Source organism: Chelonia mydas, chromosome 4 (assembly GCF_015237465.2).
Source record: "Chelonia mydas isolate rCheMyd1 chromosome 4, rCheMyd1.pri.v2, whole genome shotgun sequence".
NCBI classification, from domain to species: domain Eukaryota; kingdom Metazoa; phylum Chordata; order Testudines; family Cheloniidae; genus Chelonia; species Chelonia mydas.
This window is the reverse complement of record NC_057852.1, coordinates 3,885,717-3,905,846: the sequence shown is the minus strand read 5'-3', so window position 1 is coordinate 3,905,846 and position 20,130 is coordinate 3,885,717. Positions and strand designations below refer to the sequence as shown.

At 44.1% G+C, this 20,130-nt stretch overlaps 1 protein-coding gene across 11 annotated transcripts in view; it reads left to right on the top strand.

The window, feature by feature from the left end:
* The window catches only part of MFHAS1 (multifunctional ROCO family signaling regulator 1), a 118,298-nt gene that overhangs the window by 12,166 nt on the left and 86,002 nt on the right, over positions 1-20,130 (top strand). The window contains exons 2-3 of one of the 11 annotated variants that reach the window (XM_043545238.1): positions 7,789-7,795; positions 12,100-12,116. The exons of the other annotated variants lie outside the window; for them this stretch is intronic. Coding sequence (XP_043401173.1) covers positions 7,789-7,795; position 12,100 — 8 coding nt within the window. The 3' untranslated portion in view covers positions 12,101-12,116. Of the gene's footprint in view, positions 1-7,788; positions 7,796-12,099; positions 12,117-20,130 lie in introns of those variants that run through there. 11 annotated transcript variants of the gene reach the window in all.

Here is a 20,130-nt window from a genome sequence, read left to right as displayed (position 1 = left end):
TTATTTGAGCATAAGCTTTCGTGAGCTACAGCCCACTTCATCAGATGCATAGAATGGAACATATAGTGAGAGAGAGAGAGAGACACACACACACACACACTGGAAGTTACCATACAAATTGTCAGGTTTCACAGTAGCAGTCGTGTTAGTCTGTATCTGCAAAAAGAAAAGGAGGACTTGTGGTACCTTAGAGACTAACAAATTTATTTGAGCATAAGCTTTCGCTCATGAAAGCTTATGCTCAAATAAATTTGTTAGTCTCTAAGGTGCCACAAGTACTCCTTTTCTTTTTAGTCTCTAAGGTGCCACAAGTCCTCCTTTTCTTTTTGCGCATACTAATTGTGAGAGGCTAATTAGATGAGCTATTATCAGCAGGAGAAAAAAACTTTTGTAGTGATAATCAAGATGGCCCATTTAGACAGTTGTCAAGAAGGTGTGAGGATACTTAACATGGGGAAATAGATTCAATATGTGTAATGACCCAGCCACTCCCAGTCTCTATTCAAACCCAAGTTAATTGTATCTAGTTTGCATGTCTGTAGTGATCTCTTCCATCTTTTACCAGGTGTATCAGAATCTTGTATTGTCTGTTTGGTTTAAAAACTTGATGATTTGTAGTTCTAGTGGTGTTAATTTACATTGTTAGGGTACAATTCAGTAGGCTTAGTGTGATTAGAACCACATGTCTTCAACATGCGTGCCATTGGCAACAGTATGAGTGGAATTGCATTTGAGACTGGGTGTTTTTTCTAAAAGGATCTGCTCTAAGAATTATTTTGGGAAAGGTGTGTGCCTGTGTTTATACAGGAATCTATGAATAATCTGCTCGTGCAGAGCAAGAGTAACTTGTAACGTAAGCTACAGCGAAAAGGTTCAAATCACTGGTTTTGTGAAAAATTCTTTGAAGAGATGTTTGTTTTTAGCATTAAAGATAATAACCCTGTGTGTATCTCTTCCAGCGGAAAATACTGTTAATACTGTCAGAATCATTGTGGAGTGTTACTCTGAATAGTGGGAGCAAAAGGCAAGGGAGAAGTGTGAGGGAAATAGAGGACTAGAGAGAGTGAAGAGAGTGGTGAGGTGACATGGGGAACAGACAGTTGGTCAAATGACCTTGTATGGCAGCGACTCATTGGTATTGGAAATCCAATTCTCACTGCATAACCAAGCAAGAGCTGCTTTCCACCTAAGCCAAGACACATTGGGAACTGATCTGAGCTATATCACTTCAGACACAGCTGTTCTCTTCCACTTTCTGCTGTTTGTCAGATCTGAGCTTAGAAAGATGTTGAATTGCCACCTAAGGAGCAGTGTGGCTTTGAGTTGGGCATTGGATGCTCTCAAGTGCTAATCTGCCAGAGTTATGTAGCCTTCATCTGTGTCTGATTCCCCATCTGTAAAGTGGGGATGATCATTCTTACCTATCTCACTGGAGGATAATCTAATGCATGTTTGTATGGTGCTTTGCAAATGTAAACAGCTGTGCAACAATATGGACAATACAGGTCTAACATTCAGGCAGTGTCTTGTGCTCTGCAGTCTCCTTGATGCTGGAGTATTAAGCAGCTATCCGCTTACAGTAGCTTGGCCTGTGCTCTAGTCAGGACTCTGGTTAATGACAGCACAGACTAATTGGCTGTCACTTACTTCCTTCTGGCTCATTACTGGGAAAAATTAAGAGAGAGAGTAGTCAATCAAACAAGTTCTTGGTCCTGTTTTTTTATTTGATTTTTCTGTTATGATTGGAGTCTGAATGCAGAAAAATAACTACATTTGTCTAATGAAAATAGTTTTTTGGATTAAGTATAAGAAAATTACATATCTCCCATCCCCACTTCCCACCGAGAGAATTAAGAGAACTAACTGAAGTCAAATAGCTATTTGAATGGGTCTGTTGGCCCAGGTGAGCTTACAGGACACCGATTAAGGGCTATGCTATTTTCAGTCTGTTTTTGTTATCTGATTACAGAAAGGAGAGCGAAATCCTACAAAAAACACGGTGGATAAAAATCAATGTTTTTTTAAATAAAAAAAATTGGATTTTTTTTAATAAAATGCTTTTTGAGGGGAAAAAAAACCTATCTAAAGATAGGTTTTTAATTAAGATACATTATAGCTCAAAGATACCTCATCATGGAATAGAGATTATAAATTCTAATTCAAAAATATAAGACAATATATTAATGTAATGTTTAAGAAAAGTTTTGTAAATGAGTTCCAATAGTTCATGGATTAGGGACCCAATTTTATGGGGTTTCAGGGGCTTCTGTATAGATTATTTAGGTTAATCTTTCTGTCTACCCAATGGGACTCAGTGCTCAGACTAGAAGGTACCATCAGAGATGCTTAGTTTTGCAGTTCTCAGACTGTGGATTTATCTCTCCAGAGATGATATGCTTGTTAACAGCAAAAATGTTTTTAAATAAATAATATATAGAGGTGAGAAATAACAGACCTCAACCCTGTTGTCCCTCTGCAAATTTGTGTACACAGAGTCAATCCCTTACCTCTCTCTAAAAGTGCAAAGTTTCAGAAAGTTCAATGAATAGAAGATTGTTGGGGGTGGAATGGATCTGGACAAGGAGAAGAAGTCTGGAGATAAATGTGAGAGGGGAGGGACAGGCAGTAGAAACAAAAGTGAAGTGTTTGAGCAGCATATTCCAGAAGTCTTGAGGTCTTTCTGAGTATAGCCTTCATTGATTTGAGATCTACCATACCATTCTCTCACTAGAAAGGAAACCTATCATGGCAGCAGGCCGTAAAAGAAACCGAGTTTGGGAATAAGAACCATTCAAGAAATATGTTTGCTGATGTTTTAAAGAAAGTTTCAGAGTAACAGCCGTGTTAGTCTGTATTCGCAAAAAGAAAAGGAGTACTTGTGGCACCTTAGAGACTAACCAATTTATTTGAGCATGAGCATCCGATGAAGTGAGCTGTAGCTCACGAAAGCTCATGCTCAAATAAATTGGTTAGTCTCTAAGGTGCCACAAGTACTCCTTTTCGTTTTAAAGAAAGTCATACCAGTGAACTGGTGGAAGTCACTTAAGCACTTGGATTCAGAGACTTTTGAAGTGATGATCTCATTTTTAACAGCAGTTGCTTCTTCTGCCGGTGTAGAAAGAATATTTGCTTCCTTTGGACTAATTCATTCCAAATTGAGAAATCGTTTGGGACCTGAAAAAGCAGGAAAGCTTGTTTTTCTTTTCCAGACTGTGAACAAACAGGAATATGAGGGTGAAGAGACTGAGTTAGCTGCAGAAGCTAATATTTTAAGTTTCTCATGTTGACCTGGCTGACATAGTCAATTTAATTTCTTTTAACTTCATTTAACTATTTTAGGTAAATACAGTTTTAACAAATGCAAACCTGATTTTAAAAAACGTGAATGTTTAACTAAATTCAAAAATTCATATTCTTGTTTTGTTAAAATGTTATATGTTTGCTGTTGAAGAAAAAAATCCAGAATACGAAATGTTGTTTTAGTTAAATAAAACAATTTAAATGTCTGTCTGGAGATGTTCTCCTCCTAATACAGCATGGCAAGAAAATCCTCCAAATATTAATGATAGTTCACCTCCCAATGACTTCATAAATGTCTGCTTCAATTACCTTTGGTAAGTGAAATGACCAAACAATCATTCATTTTCTGATATAGCTGTAAAACTAATCTGAAAAGTTTTCAAAATAAATCACTTTAAAAATGTATAGTGTGTACCTTCTAAAAATGAAACCTATGTCTGTCTCTGAGTTGTGAACAATATGTATTAAGGTTATAACAACCAACAAGAATGCGCTTTTGTGTAGAAATCCATGATTAAATCAAGGCTTCCTGAGTAGTGATTTAAATCACATCCACCCTGACAAAAAGCTTAATGGAGTCCTAAAAATATCATGTAAATGTATAAGCAAACCAACCACCTTGGTACCTTGGGGTTTGCGGCTAGGTATGAATATTTCTCTTTTTAAGAAAATTATGTAACTGGTTTGAAGCACTTCCGACCATAGTGCACTTTACTATAAACAAAGGACCTGATTTTAATTTAAGGAGTCAGTCACTAGAATTTGATGGGATTGTAATATGGCAGATTAATGTGAATTTGCCAATGATCCTTCTTTGATTTAAAGGAGAATAAAGAGAATTAGATAAAACAGAGCTGATTCCTGGTTAATGCCTCCAATAAGAAATTAATTATCAAAATCATGGTCTTTAGCTTTACAACAAAGAGTAGGTGAAGAATTTCTAACAGAATGGGCATTTGGAAATGGGCTATGGGAGACGATTAATGTCCTTCCTTCAGAAGGACTCCTGAAGTTGTTAAAGGTAGGGCATGCAAACCAGGATGCAATCACCATGATGCTTTAGGCTCATCAAGATGAAGGCAAGAACTGTGGGAATATAGGTGGGTCTATGAGCATTCAGTGCTGCCATGTGTGTGAATTCGATTTTATTTTCTGTAGCTGAGCAGTAGTCTCTCTCCAGTGGGGTTATGTTTTTGATATCCTTTATCCAATCAGACTCCGAGGGTGGCTGGCTGAGTTTCCATTGTGTGGTAATTCTACATTGTGCCAGGAGTGCAAACCTTTTCTTGCATTTGTGTCTCGGATTTGGTGAGACTGTAGTGGGGACAGGCTCTTGGAATGAAAGGCTTGTTCAGACTTCCACACCTGTTTGTTTCCTGTGCATTTCTAAAACGTCTGGCTGTGAACATGAGGGAGACTTGGCATCCTTCAAAGGACTACCTTGAAGTACTACTAAGTACCACTTGGCACATACCTACTGCATCTGGTGATGCTAGCTTTTTGAGGACTGGACTAAAATGTTGCTTACGTTTCAGGGGTGTTGGGTGACGGGGGCACCTAACCTGTGTGTCATATAAAGATGTATACCCCAAAACCGTGGACTTTGTAATTCCTTGACTCCACAGGCCAACTGTGGAAAATGCAGTAGGCTTAGGATCACCGCTCACAGCTGTGGAAATGTTACCCAAAGCCCATCAGATACACCTCATGTAAAATGCAGACTGCGATTGGTATGCAAGACTGGCTAGAGACTGGCAGAGCCCCAAGGTTGTTCAGATGGTATTCTGCACATTTCTAGACTTTATAATGCTATTTAGGGTGTAAGTGTAACCTTAATTTCAGACAACCATTACAAAGCTGAAAGTCTGTTGAGAGCTCCAAACGTCACTTAAGTAAATGATGATAATTAAGTTGGAGTTCAGGTTATGCGTTTGGTGAGATTTTTCTTTTGGTCTGGAAGCAGACTTCATACGGTGTAGATAACTGCGTCTATTTGGAACTTTTTTTGTTAAGTAGGGAGCTCTCCTTATGCACACCAGAGAACTGATAGTGCAAGTGTGAACATCTTCTCATTGTGAAGTGATGAGGCTTCATAGATTTGATGCTAGGAGGGCATTATGATGATCTGTTCTGACCTTCTGCATAGCACAAGGCATGGAGTTTCACTTGGTGACTTGTGCATCAAGGCCAATAACTCCTGGGCGAGCTACAGAGTTTCTTTCTAAAAAAGCAGCCAAACTTGATTTGGAGGTCTTAAGTGAAAGAGAGTCAGCCACATCTTTGGTAGATTGTTCCAGTGGTTAATTACTCTCACTGTGGAAAACAAACACGTCCGTTCGAATTTGTCTAGCTTCAGCTTGCAGCCATTTGGATGTAATGCTGGCCTCAGTGTTCATTAATTCAGATAACTTGGCACTGTTGATTTTAGTTGGAAGTAAATCGTTTAGTTCAGATGATGCCATGCTTTGACAAAGCTCTACTTAATGGGATTTCACTGTTAACTCACCCTATTATAGTACATCTGTCTCAACTTGCTTTGTAGCTACAGTCTTGTAACTTCTTGGTACCATTCACAAGATGGCACTTTCTGAGTCGCTGTCTGTTATAACGAAATGGCTGTGCCACGGATGAGGGACCCAAAGCTACCCTGACGCTTTTCTGTCTTATTTTGTTAAGAGGTTTCAGAGTCCCACCAACTAGACGTGTAATAGGAAGGAAATAATTATCAAGAACCATCATGGTGGGATGGGGCCGAGGGGAAATTCCAGGAATATAAAAATTGCTTTGATTATAAAATTCATGCCAAATGTAACTAACACAAACTGGACATTGGGGCACCTAATGTGAGCATTATTCTTCTATAATTGCTCTTTAGGACTTTCACCGTGTAACTGGCTGACTATTAAGGGAAACGTTTTTCCGTCAGGTGCGCATCCTGTGGCTCAGCGTGCTCCGTGGTGTGGTGACAAAGATGTCTGTTACTAACAGTACTCTGTTACTGTACTGAGTGAGCATTAGACTGCAATGTGACACAGATCATGCTGCCATAAAGCTGCGCATGTTGTTAATGTGTTTCATTAAAAATGTACCAGCCCTGATTTCCCCAGCAGCGTTTATCTTAAGGATTGGCCTGGGCAGAAAAGGAGTGTTCCAACTTGCTTGGTTTCAGAGTAGCAGCCATGTTAGTCTGTATTCGCAAAAAGAAAAGGAGGACTTGTGGCACCTTAGAGACTAACCAATTTATTGGAGCATAAGCTTTCATGAGTGGTATTTTCCACTGAATGCATCCGATGAAGTGAGCTATAGCTCACGAAAGCTTATGCTCAAATAAATTGGTTAGTCTCTAAGGTGACACAAGTACTCCTTTTCTTTTTGCTGACTTGCTTGGTTATTTCACTGGTATCTTTTTTTCTGTGCAGCATGAAAATCCCTCATGGAAGCAAAGAATAGCTCTCACTCCGCTTCACCAGTTTAAAAAATGTCGGAGTTCCCATTTTGGGCAGTTACCTAGTTCAGCGTGTTGCAGAGCAGTGAGTAGTTTCCCCACCCCCTCCACAGCACTGGGACCAGTTATACTGATCAAAGTTTAAAATCTAGAAAAGGAGCAGACTGGGTGTCTCATGAGATGAGGGCCTAGCCTCACGGTGCTCAGTGAAACACTCAGAGATCTGCACAAATATGAAAGAAGAATGTGAAGTCCAATGCAAGAATAAATCAAATGAAGTAAGGGCACCATTCTACTTCATAGGGTACTGGAAATGCTAAGTATGGAGTTCAGGAAGCTGATTGTCCCTTTTAAGAAGGGAGCATTGAAGGGGAGTGAAGAGTTTTCCCTGTAGAAGAGGAGGGGTTTGGCTCGCCTCACCTGTAGATCTCAAGAGAGCTGCTAAAGGTCCGGGCTTTTAGCAGAGAGATTCTTGGTGGGAGAAAGGGGCTCAGAGCATGGAAGGGGAGTAAGGTGTTTCTTGACGGATCAGCATTCACTTACTCATGTATTTTCTGTATGGTTGAGGTGGGCAGCGCTGCAGAAAATGCCCAGTCCCTCCTGCCCTGTATAGTCTGAACTTCATGGAGCTCCTGTTGATGACTTTCTGCTGGTATGGCTCATGGCAGAAGAGAGGGCCGTGTCCTGGAGTTGGCACTCATGCCTTTCCCGTGCCCACTCCAGATCAGTCCCCTTCCATGTGTGTAGGTGGAGGGATGGGCCTGAGCCAGTGTTTTAGACTTTATATGCAGCTATGATCCTTTGAGCTCTGCAAATTCCAGGTCCCCATAGCCTGGGCTCCTGGATGTTTGCAGGGAGTCAGTTGCGAACAAACATTGCCATGAGAGCTGCAGACCTGAAACATAGAACTGCCAGGAGAAGACCAAGGTGGCACCATTCTCACGAGCGGGATTCATTGAGCGCTAAGGGCACTGTAATCAGTTCCAGCAGCTGTCCAGAGAACTGCAGCGGGGGAAGGGCGGAATACCTCTGTCTCCTGCAAGGAGAATAGTCCTGCAGCTGGCTTTGCGGTGGAAGATGGGCTTTGCTGGGTGGCCTGGGGCTGTCTGCATGTTCATTTCTGCTTGTGCAGAGCAGAGGGGCACGTTTTCCTTTTGAATTTCAGTATTGTACTCTGCCTCTGCACTGGCAGTTCTGGGCTATCAGGGAAAGCGGCCCCCCCGGATGGATGTTTCAGGAATTTGCCTTTAGTGTAGGTTTTCAGAGTTGTATAACCAGCATGCAGCTCAGTCACAGCCTATCGGATGTGTGTTCTGGCCAGGTTTCCCCCTCTTCCCCTGCAACCCCTCCCCCCCCCAGCTTTGAAATGCCTCATGGTGTAGGGTTTTTGCATGGCGGTGCAGTGAGCATCTACTGAAGGGCTTGGTTGGTGCAGTGCTCCAGGAGTAGCCTGGTGGAGATGTGACTTGAAGTGCAATTAGGGCAGCTAAGATGTCAAATCATGTACAGGGATAGTCACTCCTGCATTTACACTCCAAATAAGCACAATGGTTAGTGCATATTAATTGCAGAGCAGAAATACTGAATAGTCCCTGTAGCTTGAATGCACGAAAAGAGTTAGAGAGACAAGATGGGTGAGGTAGTATCTTTTATTGGACCAACGTCTGTTAGAGAGACAAGATGGTTCAGTGAAAGCTGTTGCCTCCACCACTTTGTCTCTCTAATATCCTGGGACCCACATGGCTACAACACCACTGCAAACAAAAGGAGTTAGGCATTGTGATTGTCAGTGTCATAGTGCCTAGAAAATCACTGTAATTCACAAAGGATGAGTTAGGTGCCTAAGCTCCTATACAATGAATGGGGGAAAGAGGTGTCTTAGATTTAGAGTGACAAAAGCCAGCATCTGCGTGGGGAGCTGCTTAAGGTAGACAGTGAGAGATGGCAACGAGGGGGTGGGTGCTAAGCCCTGCCCCTCTGTTGGTGTTAGGTTCCTTAGGCACATCCCTCTGCTTGGGATTCTCAGCTGCAAACTCTCCCTTGGCGGTAGGCGCCTACCCTGTTGGCAAGAAGCTGGGAGGAGGAAGAGCTCCTGCAGAACTTCTGGCGCAGTGCGTAGGGCACTCACCTAGAATATGAGAGAGCCCCTTTTCTAGTCCTCCACTGCTGAAACAGAGCTCTGTCTCCTCTCGGGGCGGGCTCGAACCATGGGGCTATGAGAGAGACTGATGAGGGGCTCCCTTGGTCTCTCCTATTGAAGCTGTTGCACTGTGGATAAATAATCAGTGATTGGAGCGGGGCACTGGATCCTGGGGCTCCCACCTGCCAGGTGAATGCTGCAACCCCCAGGCTGTGGAGTCATTCTATAGCTGTGTGCTCTGTCTTTTAAAGAGTAATTTGGGCCAGAGAATTTGTGAATTGCTTTGGGGCTTAGGTGGGAAATAGCTACCCAAGTGCCTAGAGGGAGGCAGGAGTGTGCATGCCTGGAGGCAGAAGCGTGGGTGCTGAGGAGACTTTTACTGCACAAACATAGGTGCCAAATGAGTTTAAGTGCCTACAGGATTCAGCAAGAGTTATATGCATCACAGTGGGCCCTAGACTGGGGTTTAGGCACCCACCTCCTTTTGTGCGTTACCACTAGAGATAAGTGTACAGTAGCACAGATGCTGTGTGCTAAATGGGGTTATTACAGTTCAAATCAGAAAATGTTTAGAGCCCTAATGTATTAGATTCTTTGTAAATGAAGGTCTGACTAGCAAGGAAGACAGCACACTTATGAGTAAAGGGGCATTGGAATGGCTGCCATAGGCAGCCATCATCTCATCGTTACCCTGTGCTCCCCTGTCTGTTGTGTTGTGCTCCTCATGTTAGAGGACTTTCCCTTCGCCCCCTGCCCTGGTTCATGTTACGGAGACAGAAAACAGAAGACCAGAAGTGTGAAGTGCCGGCAATGCGATGTTTATTGGCATTACTTTCCAGCAAGCATGTGTCCCATAACTCTGACGTCACAGAGACTTGTTTCCCAGTATCCCTTTCCCAGCTCTGATGCCACAGAGTGTTTATCCCTCCCCCCCCGCTTCCCAGCTCTGACGCCGCAGAGCCTTGCCCTGTGTCCCCATTTTCCCCATTCCAATTTCCTCCCCCTTAGCAAGCCCAAATATACCTACAATGCATGCCCTCAGTCCCACCCCACACAACTTATGGTCATGTTCCATTTTGGAGAGTCGTGAGTCTAGGGTCTTCGTTCCACTCTTTTGTATCCTATGGGAGGGGTGAGGAGTGAGGTGGTGCTACGGTCAGGGACAGGCATTTCTTTGGCGTTTTAGTGTTTTATACCTTCCACCCCAATCCGCCATTGTCCCTCCCGGCTGGTTGCTTGACCTTGCCTTGAGAGAAGAGTCAGGCAGCCTTCCAGTGTATTCCCAAATATTAAACTCCTACCATAGCCTGTAACATTTTAGTTCCATCTCTTATCTCTCTCCACCCCCATCTGCTTGTGGGCAGATGTAACACACAGTGTCTTTGTCCTTTTGTTTACACATACTCATATAAGATATAAGAGTATCAAAAAGTCAAACCCAAAATTCTATCTCAGGCTGACAAACAAGCCTATATACTAACACTGCCCAGCGCGAGGTGGCCCGGAGATGCAGATAATAAGTGGGGAAATCTTCCTGCTTTCCCCTGTCACAACTTAGCTGAATGAGCACGCTAGGAGAATGTAACTGGGCTTAGGTGAATGGCAATGAGGGAGGCAATTCGCCATATGGGAACCAAATCTTCTATTCTGGTGTGTCCATGGTGCAGCCTTTTGGAGCTGAGTGCGACAGATTCTGCACTCAGAGATGCCTACCACCAGCCCAGACCCTGAACACCGGTAATTCAGAGTGTTCGTTGTGCATGTTTACAAACCATTGACAGATTGCATGGTGGTTAATTGGTGTCAAACTATGGAGAGCCTTAAGCTGTTAAAATATGAGAGGAGTCTGACAGATATGACTGCTTCCTTCAGTGTTCTTGAAAGACCCTATTGTGTTAAGTTTATGTATTGTTGTGGGCCCGGATTGTGTGTAACTTCTCTAAGGGGGAGATGTGATAAATGACCATATTGAAAATGTGCCAGACGAGTATGGACTTTGGGACAATAAGTGTTAAGAGGATTCTCCATAGGGATTCCCCAGGAAAGTTAATGCAAATTCCCCCGCTCTGGTTGTGTAAAAACCAGGCCTTTTGAAGCTCTGCTCTGAGAGAGCCATTATCTGCTGATCACTTGTTACACAATGCCAAGATCAAATTGCCCAAGAAGCATAAAGAAATAACCGTTCTGCCCAGCCTTGGTTCTGGTTCTGGATCGCAGATGGATGTGAACTTTGTAACCACAGGGAAAACCCGCTTACGATTGTGAAAGACTACAACGTAGGGCACTGGTAGGTTTCAGTTTAGTGTGACCTCTGGTAAGCTTTTCAGCATGCATGTAGGTTCTTTTGCAATTAAAATGTGTTTTCTATGTAATGTTTTCACCTTAAGAATATGTGTGCTTGCTCAGAAGGAGCTGTGCACTAACTTTTAACTGCAGGCCATACACTGTTTCATGTCCTCAGAGAAAGCCAGGCTGTTTAGGGGCTATCCGTGTTGATCAGGGAGCTGTGCAGCCTTAAAACCCCCAGTGGGGAGGAGGAGAGATGCGGATCTCCGCACGGCAGAGGTGACGGCTGGGAACTGGGAGCCTAGAGCAGGTGCCCGTGGTGGACCGTGGAGTGGGAATACAGGGGCAGTTGCCGTAACCTGTGACAATCCTCCTCTCGTTCTCCCTCCTCACTGTGTGCCTGAGGTCTGGTGTCTACCCCACACAAGGCCTGAGTGGAAAAAGGGCCAATTAACCTGTGACGGGCTGCCCCGGGAAGAGAGTCAGGGCTGAGAAGACCTAGTGGATGATGAAGCCCTGCAGGGGCAGGCGGAGCAAATATAAAACCCAGAAGTGTAGAGCAAGCAGGGGCTGCAGGGAGGAGATCTGCAGTCGTTTCATAGAGAGCAGGGAGTTGGCTAGATACAAGGCGGTCTAGGGGAGAATAACCCCTGGGATCCTACCTTGTACTGTAGACTCTGGCAAGAACCTGAGTGGGGTGAAGTAGCCGCAGGGAGTAGAGGAAGCTCCAGTGGTAACCCGGGGGGAGGCCCAGAAGATAGGGAAGAAAGGTAGGAAAGAGTCCAGGGAAAAGCGACAAGGTTAGAGCTTAAGCAGACCGTGGTTTCTGGGTTTAGGGTTCCTGGGCTGGAATCTGGAGAAATGGGTGGGTCTGGGTTCCCCTGCCCGCCACTGGGAAAGTGGCACAGACTGGCCAGTGGGTTGGAAGGCTGAGTCTGCAGATCGTGCTTGGCTGGTAGGCCGTTGTTATCCCGGAAGTGGGGGGGGGGGGGGGGGGGGCGGGGGGGCTGTAGTGCCTGGCTAGAAGGCTGTGTCACAAAGAGAGAGTAACCTGAGTGCATAGAGAGAGACCGACCACAGGGCGAGCAACTGAAGGAGGGGGCATAATCCCCTTAATCTGGGGAGAGCTAATCCCCAGATGAGCCACATGAGGGCGCCCCAGGGGCGAGTAGTAAACCCCATGAGAGTGCCATTGTCTCTTGTGAATGATCCCATGTTGGTGTCACTCTAGGTTATTCATTAATATATCAAGTGATCAATCAAAGATAGGAGTCAGATGATCACTACTGCACAAAGAAGTCACGGTCTGGAGAACCCAGATTTTTATAGGAAGTATAGGATGATGTGTGGGAAATTTCAGTGACTTCATCTGAAGTGGGATTTTACTTGCATACCCTGGTGAGCTTTATATTGTCTTTAGATTAAATATACTGCTCCAGGAAAGCTTCTAATTGACTGTGAAAGACAACTGGTCCAACCTGAACTAGCTTGCAGGATGAAATAGTTGTCTGAAAAAGTTTGCGTGTTACAGCAGGAAGCAAAAGAGTGTAATGTTCCATTTGAATTCCCTCTCCAAGTTGCACTGTTGTTTTCTCAGTCTTACAGTGATGGATTTTTAAAGCAGAGCAGCAGTCAAAGCTGAAGTACTGAACCATGGCATTCAGTGACAAATATCCAAAGACAAGAGGCTGCAGAAAGCACCAGGACTAATTAAAAAATGTTATATAAGTGGAAGGGGTTTTCATGTCTCTTATTGCAAATCTGTGTTTTCCTTTAGCACAAGCTGAAGTTGTCCAGTTGAGAGAGATTTGAGACTCATTTCAGGAGCAGCATATATTCTAGCCACAGAAAACGCCTAGATAAACCCAGTCCATTGGGATACAGGTGGCTACAGTAGGGAAATGATCTAACAGAGCACAACCACATGTATTCTGATGGGTGCAGTATTTTGACACTTGGAAGCTGAATGTAGTTTGGGAAAGCACTAAAAGATAGCAACATCCTAAGCAATAACTAATTTCTGTCAATGTGTTTGGGGGGGAAGAGGAGTACGAGGGCTTCAGCTCATACCAGTGCTTGCGTTAGCATGGTCCCGAGTTGCGTGGCAGTGCTGGCCTTCAAAGAATCATTACACTAGAGTCTACCCTGACTCCCACCAGGGGAATTTAAGGATCTTTAAAGAGCATACTTTATTTAAAAAAAAAAAAAAAATACCCTGGTGCCTTTGCCAACAATTCATCTTCCAGTACCACAGGTTCTCAGGTCCAGGGTTCTGGGAGCGTTCGTACCGAGTGCAGGCAGAATAGCAACTATTTGCCTTCACGTTATCTCTCGCTGCCAGACTCAAACTCCTGGGAAACCTGAGGCGATACATAGGAGTAGTAAAATACTGTATAAAATAGGAACACTCAAGGACCAGTCAAGGCTCCAATTCAGTTTGTCTTTCATCCACTAATTACTTCATTTAATGTATGAAAATTAGGTGAATTATTCTAATATGCAAGGTTGGCTATGAACCATCTGAGAGTTGGGAAAGCACTTGGCCCAGACATAGTGTTCATCTGGGAGCGACTTGGATTCTCAGTGTTTTAATGCTTGTGATTAATGGAAACACTTCTGAATACAGGCTTCTTGAATCTCGTAGCTTACAGTTACATTATGGGTTCCTGAGTGCTGGGAGTTCCCCATCTACTCCTGTGCTGGGTCTGTGTCTGAAGAACTTGTTCAGATTGGTGCTTTGGTCATCTGGGTGCTGATGAGAATAGAGCAAACATTTCCAGAGCTGGAGTAGTTTTAGCTGTTCTTGCTCACAGCAGCGATTGCTGGAAGGAGTGGGGGAGAGGTCACTAATGGCTCAGGGTGTGCCTCACTATGTTTTTGGGGTTCCTTTGCACTTGTGGGGAGCAGGCAAAGGGATTGAGAGAGACAGAGATGAAGAGGGAAGGAAATAGACAGGGAGGTATGAAGGGCAGAAGTATGGACCAGAGTAGCCAGGAGTCTCTCCTCCTGCCCCTGAACTCCTGGGTGGCTGTTTTGGCTTTGTGAGGGACACAGTGTGCTGCCAACCTCTGAGCTGCAGGCTGCGGTGGTAGCAGAGTGTAGAGGGAATAATTTGTTGGGTTATTTTCTGGATGGGTGAGGAGGGATCATTTGGGGGAAGGGATAGCTCAGTGGTTTGAGCATTGGCCTGTTAAACCCAGGGTTGTGAGTTCAATCCTTGAGGGGGCCATTTAGGGATCTGGGGCAAAAATTGGGGATTGGTCCTGCTTTGAGCAGGGGGTTGGACTAGATGATCTCCTGAGGTGTTTTCCAACCCTGATATTCTAGGATTCTATGAATCTTGTTAACGAGGCAAATACAAACCTCTTTCAGACCACTTCATCAGTTCTGATCTGTCTCTCCCTATGTACGAATAGCAACCTCACGCTTTTCCCAAACTCATCATCTTCCCTGCCTTGCATGGAAGGTCAGCAGCTGGAATTCTGATCCAGTATGCCAAGCTGAACCAATTCTAAGCTAACAGATCTTACTTTGATGGTGAAACCTTGGAACAGCATGCAGAAATAATCAGTATGTGACAAAAATAGAGTTCAGGGGGCCTTGATTTCCAGTTCTGAAATAGGGCTGTGTGTTGAGCTCCAGGGAGTTGTCATAAGGCTTTTCAACCTTGCCATTTAGTTTTTTAGCCTATTTTCTGACTATAGCAGTGCATTAGGAGCACTGCATTTGCGTTAAAAAAAGGAGGGCTTGTGGCACCTTAGAGACTAACAAATCTATTTGAGCATAAGCTTTCATGAGCTACAGCTCACTTCATCGGATGCATTCACTGGAAAATACAGTGGGGAGATACAGCTCACAAAAGCTTATGCCCAAATAAATTTGTTAGTCTCTAAGGTGCCACGAGTACTCCTTTTCTTTTTGTGGATACAGACTAACACGGCTGCTACTCTGAAACCTGCATTTGCGTTGTAGTGATGGTTCATCACTACTATATCCTTACAGATAGGTCATGTGTGTGTATACTGCAGTGTGTCTGGTGACATGACTATGTTAGATGCTGCAGATATTCTCACCAGAGAATTTCACTGAAGTCCTAGATCAAGAATTTGCAAACTTGTTGAATTGCCTCATTGACTTAGCATATTCGGATTGTGTTAGAACTTCGTGGCAAGAACTGTGTGTTTCCTAAGTGCTAAGACTGTTTGGAAAATCAGTATAGGTGTGACTGGAGGGAGATTCTGAGCCTTAGTGTGCCAGAAAAGGGAGATTCTTGATGAGCATCTTTGCCTGACCTTCTCTCTCTTCTTCTCCTCCTCCTCCTCCGCCCGCCAAACCTGGCTTTGTGCATGGCGGAAGTGAAAGAGAGCTTGCAGCTAGAGCGGCTCAGTACTGCAGGCTGTGCCCTCGATACTGCCTTGCAGTGCAGGACGTAGAGCAGTTGCTAGGGTGCCAAGCAATCTCTGAAGAAAAGACGAAAGAAAAGGAGGAAGCTCAGGAGTGAGAGAACCATTTCTTTAGATCAGTAATTGTTACAGAAAACACAGGTAGATACAGAACCAGTCATTTGCAATAAAGAACTGTCTCCTCTTTCATGCTGCTGCTGTTCTAGCAGTTACTTCAGCTTTTTCATAACCACCATATAAAAAGGGAAAATAGTAATGCAAGACGTGGCCATCCTAAAGCCTATTGGGCCAAGTTTATTTCTGGTTTAAATCTGCTGAAGGGCTGAAATTGGCTCTTATGTCTTTATAAAAACTGATGTTTTGCAAACATTATCCTTATTTGTATTTGTTCTCTTAACTAACTTTGTCAAGGATGCTGTGCTTGCCTAAAACATTCCTTGCCTACGTAGTCCATTGCGGCTGGGTATGGACTTCAAAGGGCGCTGTGCCCATACACGCACTGAAGCATTTGGCCCTGAATTATTTTGTATATTTGATTAACTAAAATTTGAAGTCTTTCTGTGGGAGAATAGAAAGTAATTTTTTTTCTTTTTCTTCCAGAAATCTACCTAGAGTCCTTTCTTCTTTTGAAGGTGCCTTTTATTCTTAACTTTTTCCTTGGCCTTTATGAAGTAAACTATTTGTTCCTCCCCCAGCAGAAGGCTGCCTTCTGGAGAGCCTAATGCATTATATTTAGTTTCTCTCTAGACACTCTGAATATATATAACATTAAGAACATTTTGCCAAACAAGGCAAGATCATGCAAGTGTTAGAAATTGCAACACAGCACTGTGATAAAAGTTCTTTAGGCTGAAGTAGTGTTGACTAAACAGCCTTTGGTCAGAGCAGACATTTTGCTGTTTTCGTTGTTCATGTGATTTTTGATTTAGTGTTGTCTACCTGTCCTTTTAATGGAATAAATCAGTGTTGGGACAGAATGTTATCTCTTTGTACAATTCAGGTGTTCAGCATAGCACTGTTGAGGACTGGAGCATTGGCTTCAAAAAGAACATAAGAATGGCCATACTGGGTCAGACCAAAGGTCCATCAAGCCCAGTATCCTGTCCTCTGACAGTGGTCAATGGTAGGTGCCCCAAAAGGAATGAACAGACAGGTTATCATCAAGTGATCCATGCCCTGTCACCCAATCCCAGCTTCTGGCAAACCGAGGCTAGGGACACCATTCCTATCCATCCTGGCTAATAGGTCCATCAATGGCTATCTTCCATGAATCTATCTAGCTCCCTTTTGAACGCTGTTATAATATTGGCCTTCACAACACCCTCTGGCAAGGAGTTCCAGAGGTTGACAGTGCGTGGCATGAAAAAATACTTGTGTTTGTTTTAAACCTGCTCCCTATTTATTTCATTTGGTGGCTCCTTGTTGTATTATGAGAAAGAGTAAATAACACTTCCTTATTTACTTTCTCTGTACCACTCATGATTTTATAGACCTCTGTCATATCCCCCTGTAGTCACCTCTTTTCATACTGTGGTAAAGGTGAAGTGGAGTTGTCTGAATGTTACAATTTCTCTCACTTTAAAATACCCACACTCGCACCCCAGGTGATGGATACCAGGCTGACAGCACTGGGAATGTCAGGCCTCTCTCCCTAGCCTACATGCAGCTCTGGCAGCAGGAGTACTACAAGCGTTCCCTTCCTGCTTGCTTCTGATGTGGAAGAACTCCCTCTAGAGCGTGTTATTACATGCTTTACATTTCAGAGTCACAGCCGTGTTAGTCTGTATCCACAAAAAGAAAAGGAGCACTTGTGGCACCTTAGAGACTAACCAATTTATCTGAGCATAAGCTTTCGTGAGCTACAGCTCACTTCATCGGATGCTTTACATTAGTGCCAAAGCTTCATAGATGTTCAGGTCAGAAGGGACCATTGTGATTGTCATCTAGCCTGCATAGCACAGGCCAGAGAATCCTGCTTAGGGATTCCTGCACCCAGCCCAATAACTTTGTGCTGAACTAGAGTGATCCCCACCAGGTTTGTGGTCCTGTTATGCCAGGCCCTCTACACACATGATCCTTTGCCTGAGAGTTTACAGTCTAGAGCAGTGGTTTTCAAACCGTGGGAATGTAAGGCACTGAGTCATGGCATCTGTGGTCAGCACTGCCGACCGGGCTGTTAAAAGCCGGTCAGGTCCGGCTCCTAGAATGGCGGGGGGGGGGCCACAGGGCTCTGGGCACTGCCCCCACCGTGAGCACTGGCTCTGCAGTCCCATTGGCTTAACCCTGTCCTGTTGAGAATGCTGATGAGAATGTTGGGTGTTGGTGATAGGTTTTGGAAGCTTGTTGAGACCACGAACTCCTTTCACATTGGCTGTCAGTCAGCAGCTGGATGGTGGCAGCAGGGTCATTACTAACTTGGTAGCTACACTGCCTTCCGGAGACGATGGGCTCTGTAATCCATTACCAATATGCTGGACCACCCACTGCTCCAATGTGGCACCTAGTTCTCATTCTTCACTACAGTCTTTAGACTCTTAAAAAAGAGGAGGAATCCAGACTCTATCTAGGAGTACGTTCACCCAGCAAAAAAACCCCAAACCACCTGCGGTAGTGAGTCTGAGAGCCTGGGTCAACTGACTTGGGCTCGCAGATCTCAAGGTATGGGGCAAAAAACAGCAGTGTAGAAGTTCTGGCTCAGGCTGGAGCCTGGGCTCTGAGACTCTTCCTCTTCTCTGGGTTTCAGAGCCCAGGCTCCACCCCGAGCCAGAACTTCTACACTGGTAGTTTTAGGCCTGTAGCATAAGCTCAAGTCAGTTGACCCAGGCTCTGAGACACAGTGCAACAGTTTGTTTGTAGTACAAACGTAACCTGTAAAGGGTCTGGCTGCACTGTAACAGACTACTGGGTTGTACGTGGGTCTGCTCTTTGGAACATATACAGCACACAGAATCCCCCTCTGAGCTTTCATGTAGACACTTGGATTGAGAATTGTTTGAAAAATTGTGGCTATTAGATGTCTGAGAAAACATGAACTTGTGTTTTTGTTTTAGTCTCTGTCGTGCTTTATCCTTAGTTGTGTAATGCCTGAGTCAGTTAATCTGCTCGTCAGCACCAAAAGATTTAAAACTCCTATAATCAGAAATTATTTTTAAAAAATAAAGCTTTGCCTTGCTTGGAACACTGCCCTCTCAGTCCTGTAGTTAAACAGAGACTAGGCTGGCAGGCAGAGGCAGATGTGGCAGAGTGAGATCACGGGGGGAAAAGGATTACTATGCTTAGTACCTGGGCAAGCAGTGATGTAGTTATAAAATGTGGTGTTGGCATAGGCATTGCCATCCCAGGTCAGATCTGAGGTCCATCTAGTCCTGTATCTAACGGGCCAAATGCTTCAAAGAACGGTGCAAAGAACCTGTAGATGCATGTGGGAGTTAGGTATCTTGGCTTTTCAAAATCTTCCCCTTAACCTGCCCATAGGAAGGGGTGGGTTGTTCCTAACCCGTCAGGTCGTGGCTGGCTCGTGCTCTGAAGCATGAGGGCTTATATTGCTGTTTATTAAAATCCTGACTAAAATAACTTGGATATTCTCATGAGTTCCTTCCAGTTGGCATTCCCATGAGTTTGGCAACATTGAATTTCATCTGACGTGCTGGCTGTTCACCTACTGTGGTTAGGTCCCTCTGAAGTTCTTACCAACCTAGGTAATTGTCATCTGCAAACTTTGTAGCTTCCTTGCTTACCCTTCTTTTTAAGATCATTACTATATTAAATGATTCCTGTTGACCACTTATTCCTACTTCCGGTTTTCCCCCGGGGCTGTTTCTGTTCAGTGACATTACTTTGCCTCTTAGCCCATGACTACTTGGTTTCTAGTAGTGGTACTACATTCCTTTGCAGTGGCTGGTTGGTTAGACCCTATCCTAGCCTGTCCATCTAGCTGTTTTATCATTTTAATTTGATTATTTCCACAGGTTTACTGGATCATGAAGTAAGATTAACCGGCCTGCAATTCCTAGGGTCATCCACAGTGTCTCCCTACGCAGATAGCAAATGTTGTGCCGACCTCTGTGTCACTCATTTTAATAAGACTGCATATTTTTGTTGGTAGTTTAGCCCCTTTAAGATTGTTGAGAAGTCTTTGAACAGACTCCCCAGGACTGGGTGGCAATTAATCAGCTTGTTCAATCCTCTCTCAACATGTCAGCCTGACGGTATCTTATCAATACTACTTACACAGAGTTGGCCCAGGGTCGGTATGTCTGTAACCTTTTCTGTGGTGAAGACAGATTCAGAGATCTCATTCAGCCTCTTTGCAATGGCCAGACCCCCTTAACTGCTCCTGTCACTCTGCAGTGGTCCAGCAGGCCCACTAGTTCTTTCACTGGCTCCTGCTTCTGATACACTGATAGCATTGCTTGTTCATTTTTATGCCTTTGGCTCTTCCAACTCTGAGTCTCCTAATTTCCATCTGACATTTTACCTGCCTTTGCTAAGGCTTTTTTTTCTTGACTTCATTTGGGCTGGATTTCTAGTTTCTGGAGGATTTTTGTTTGTGTCAT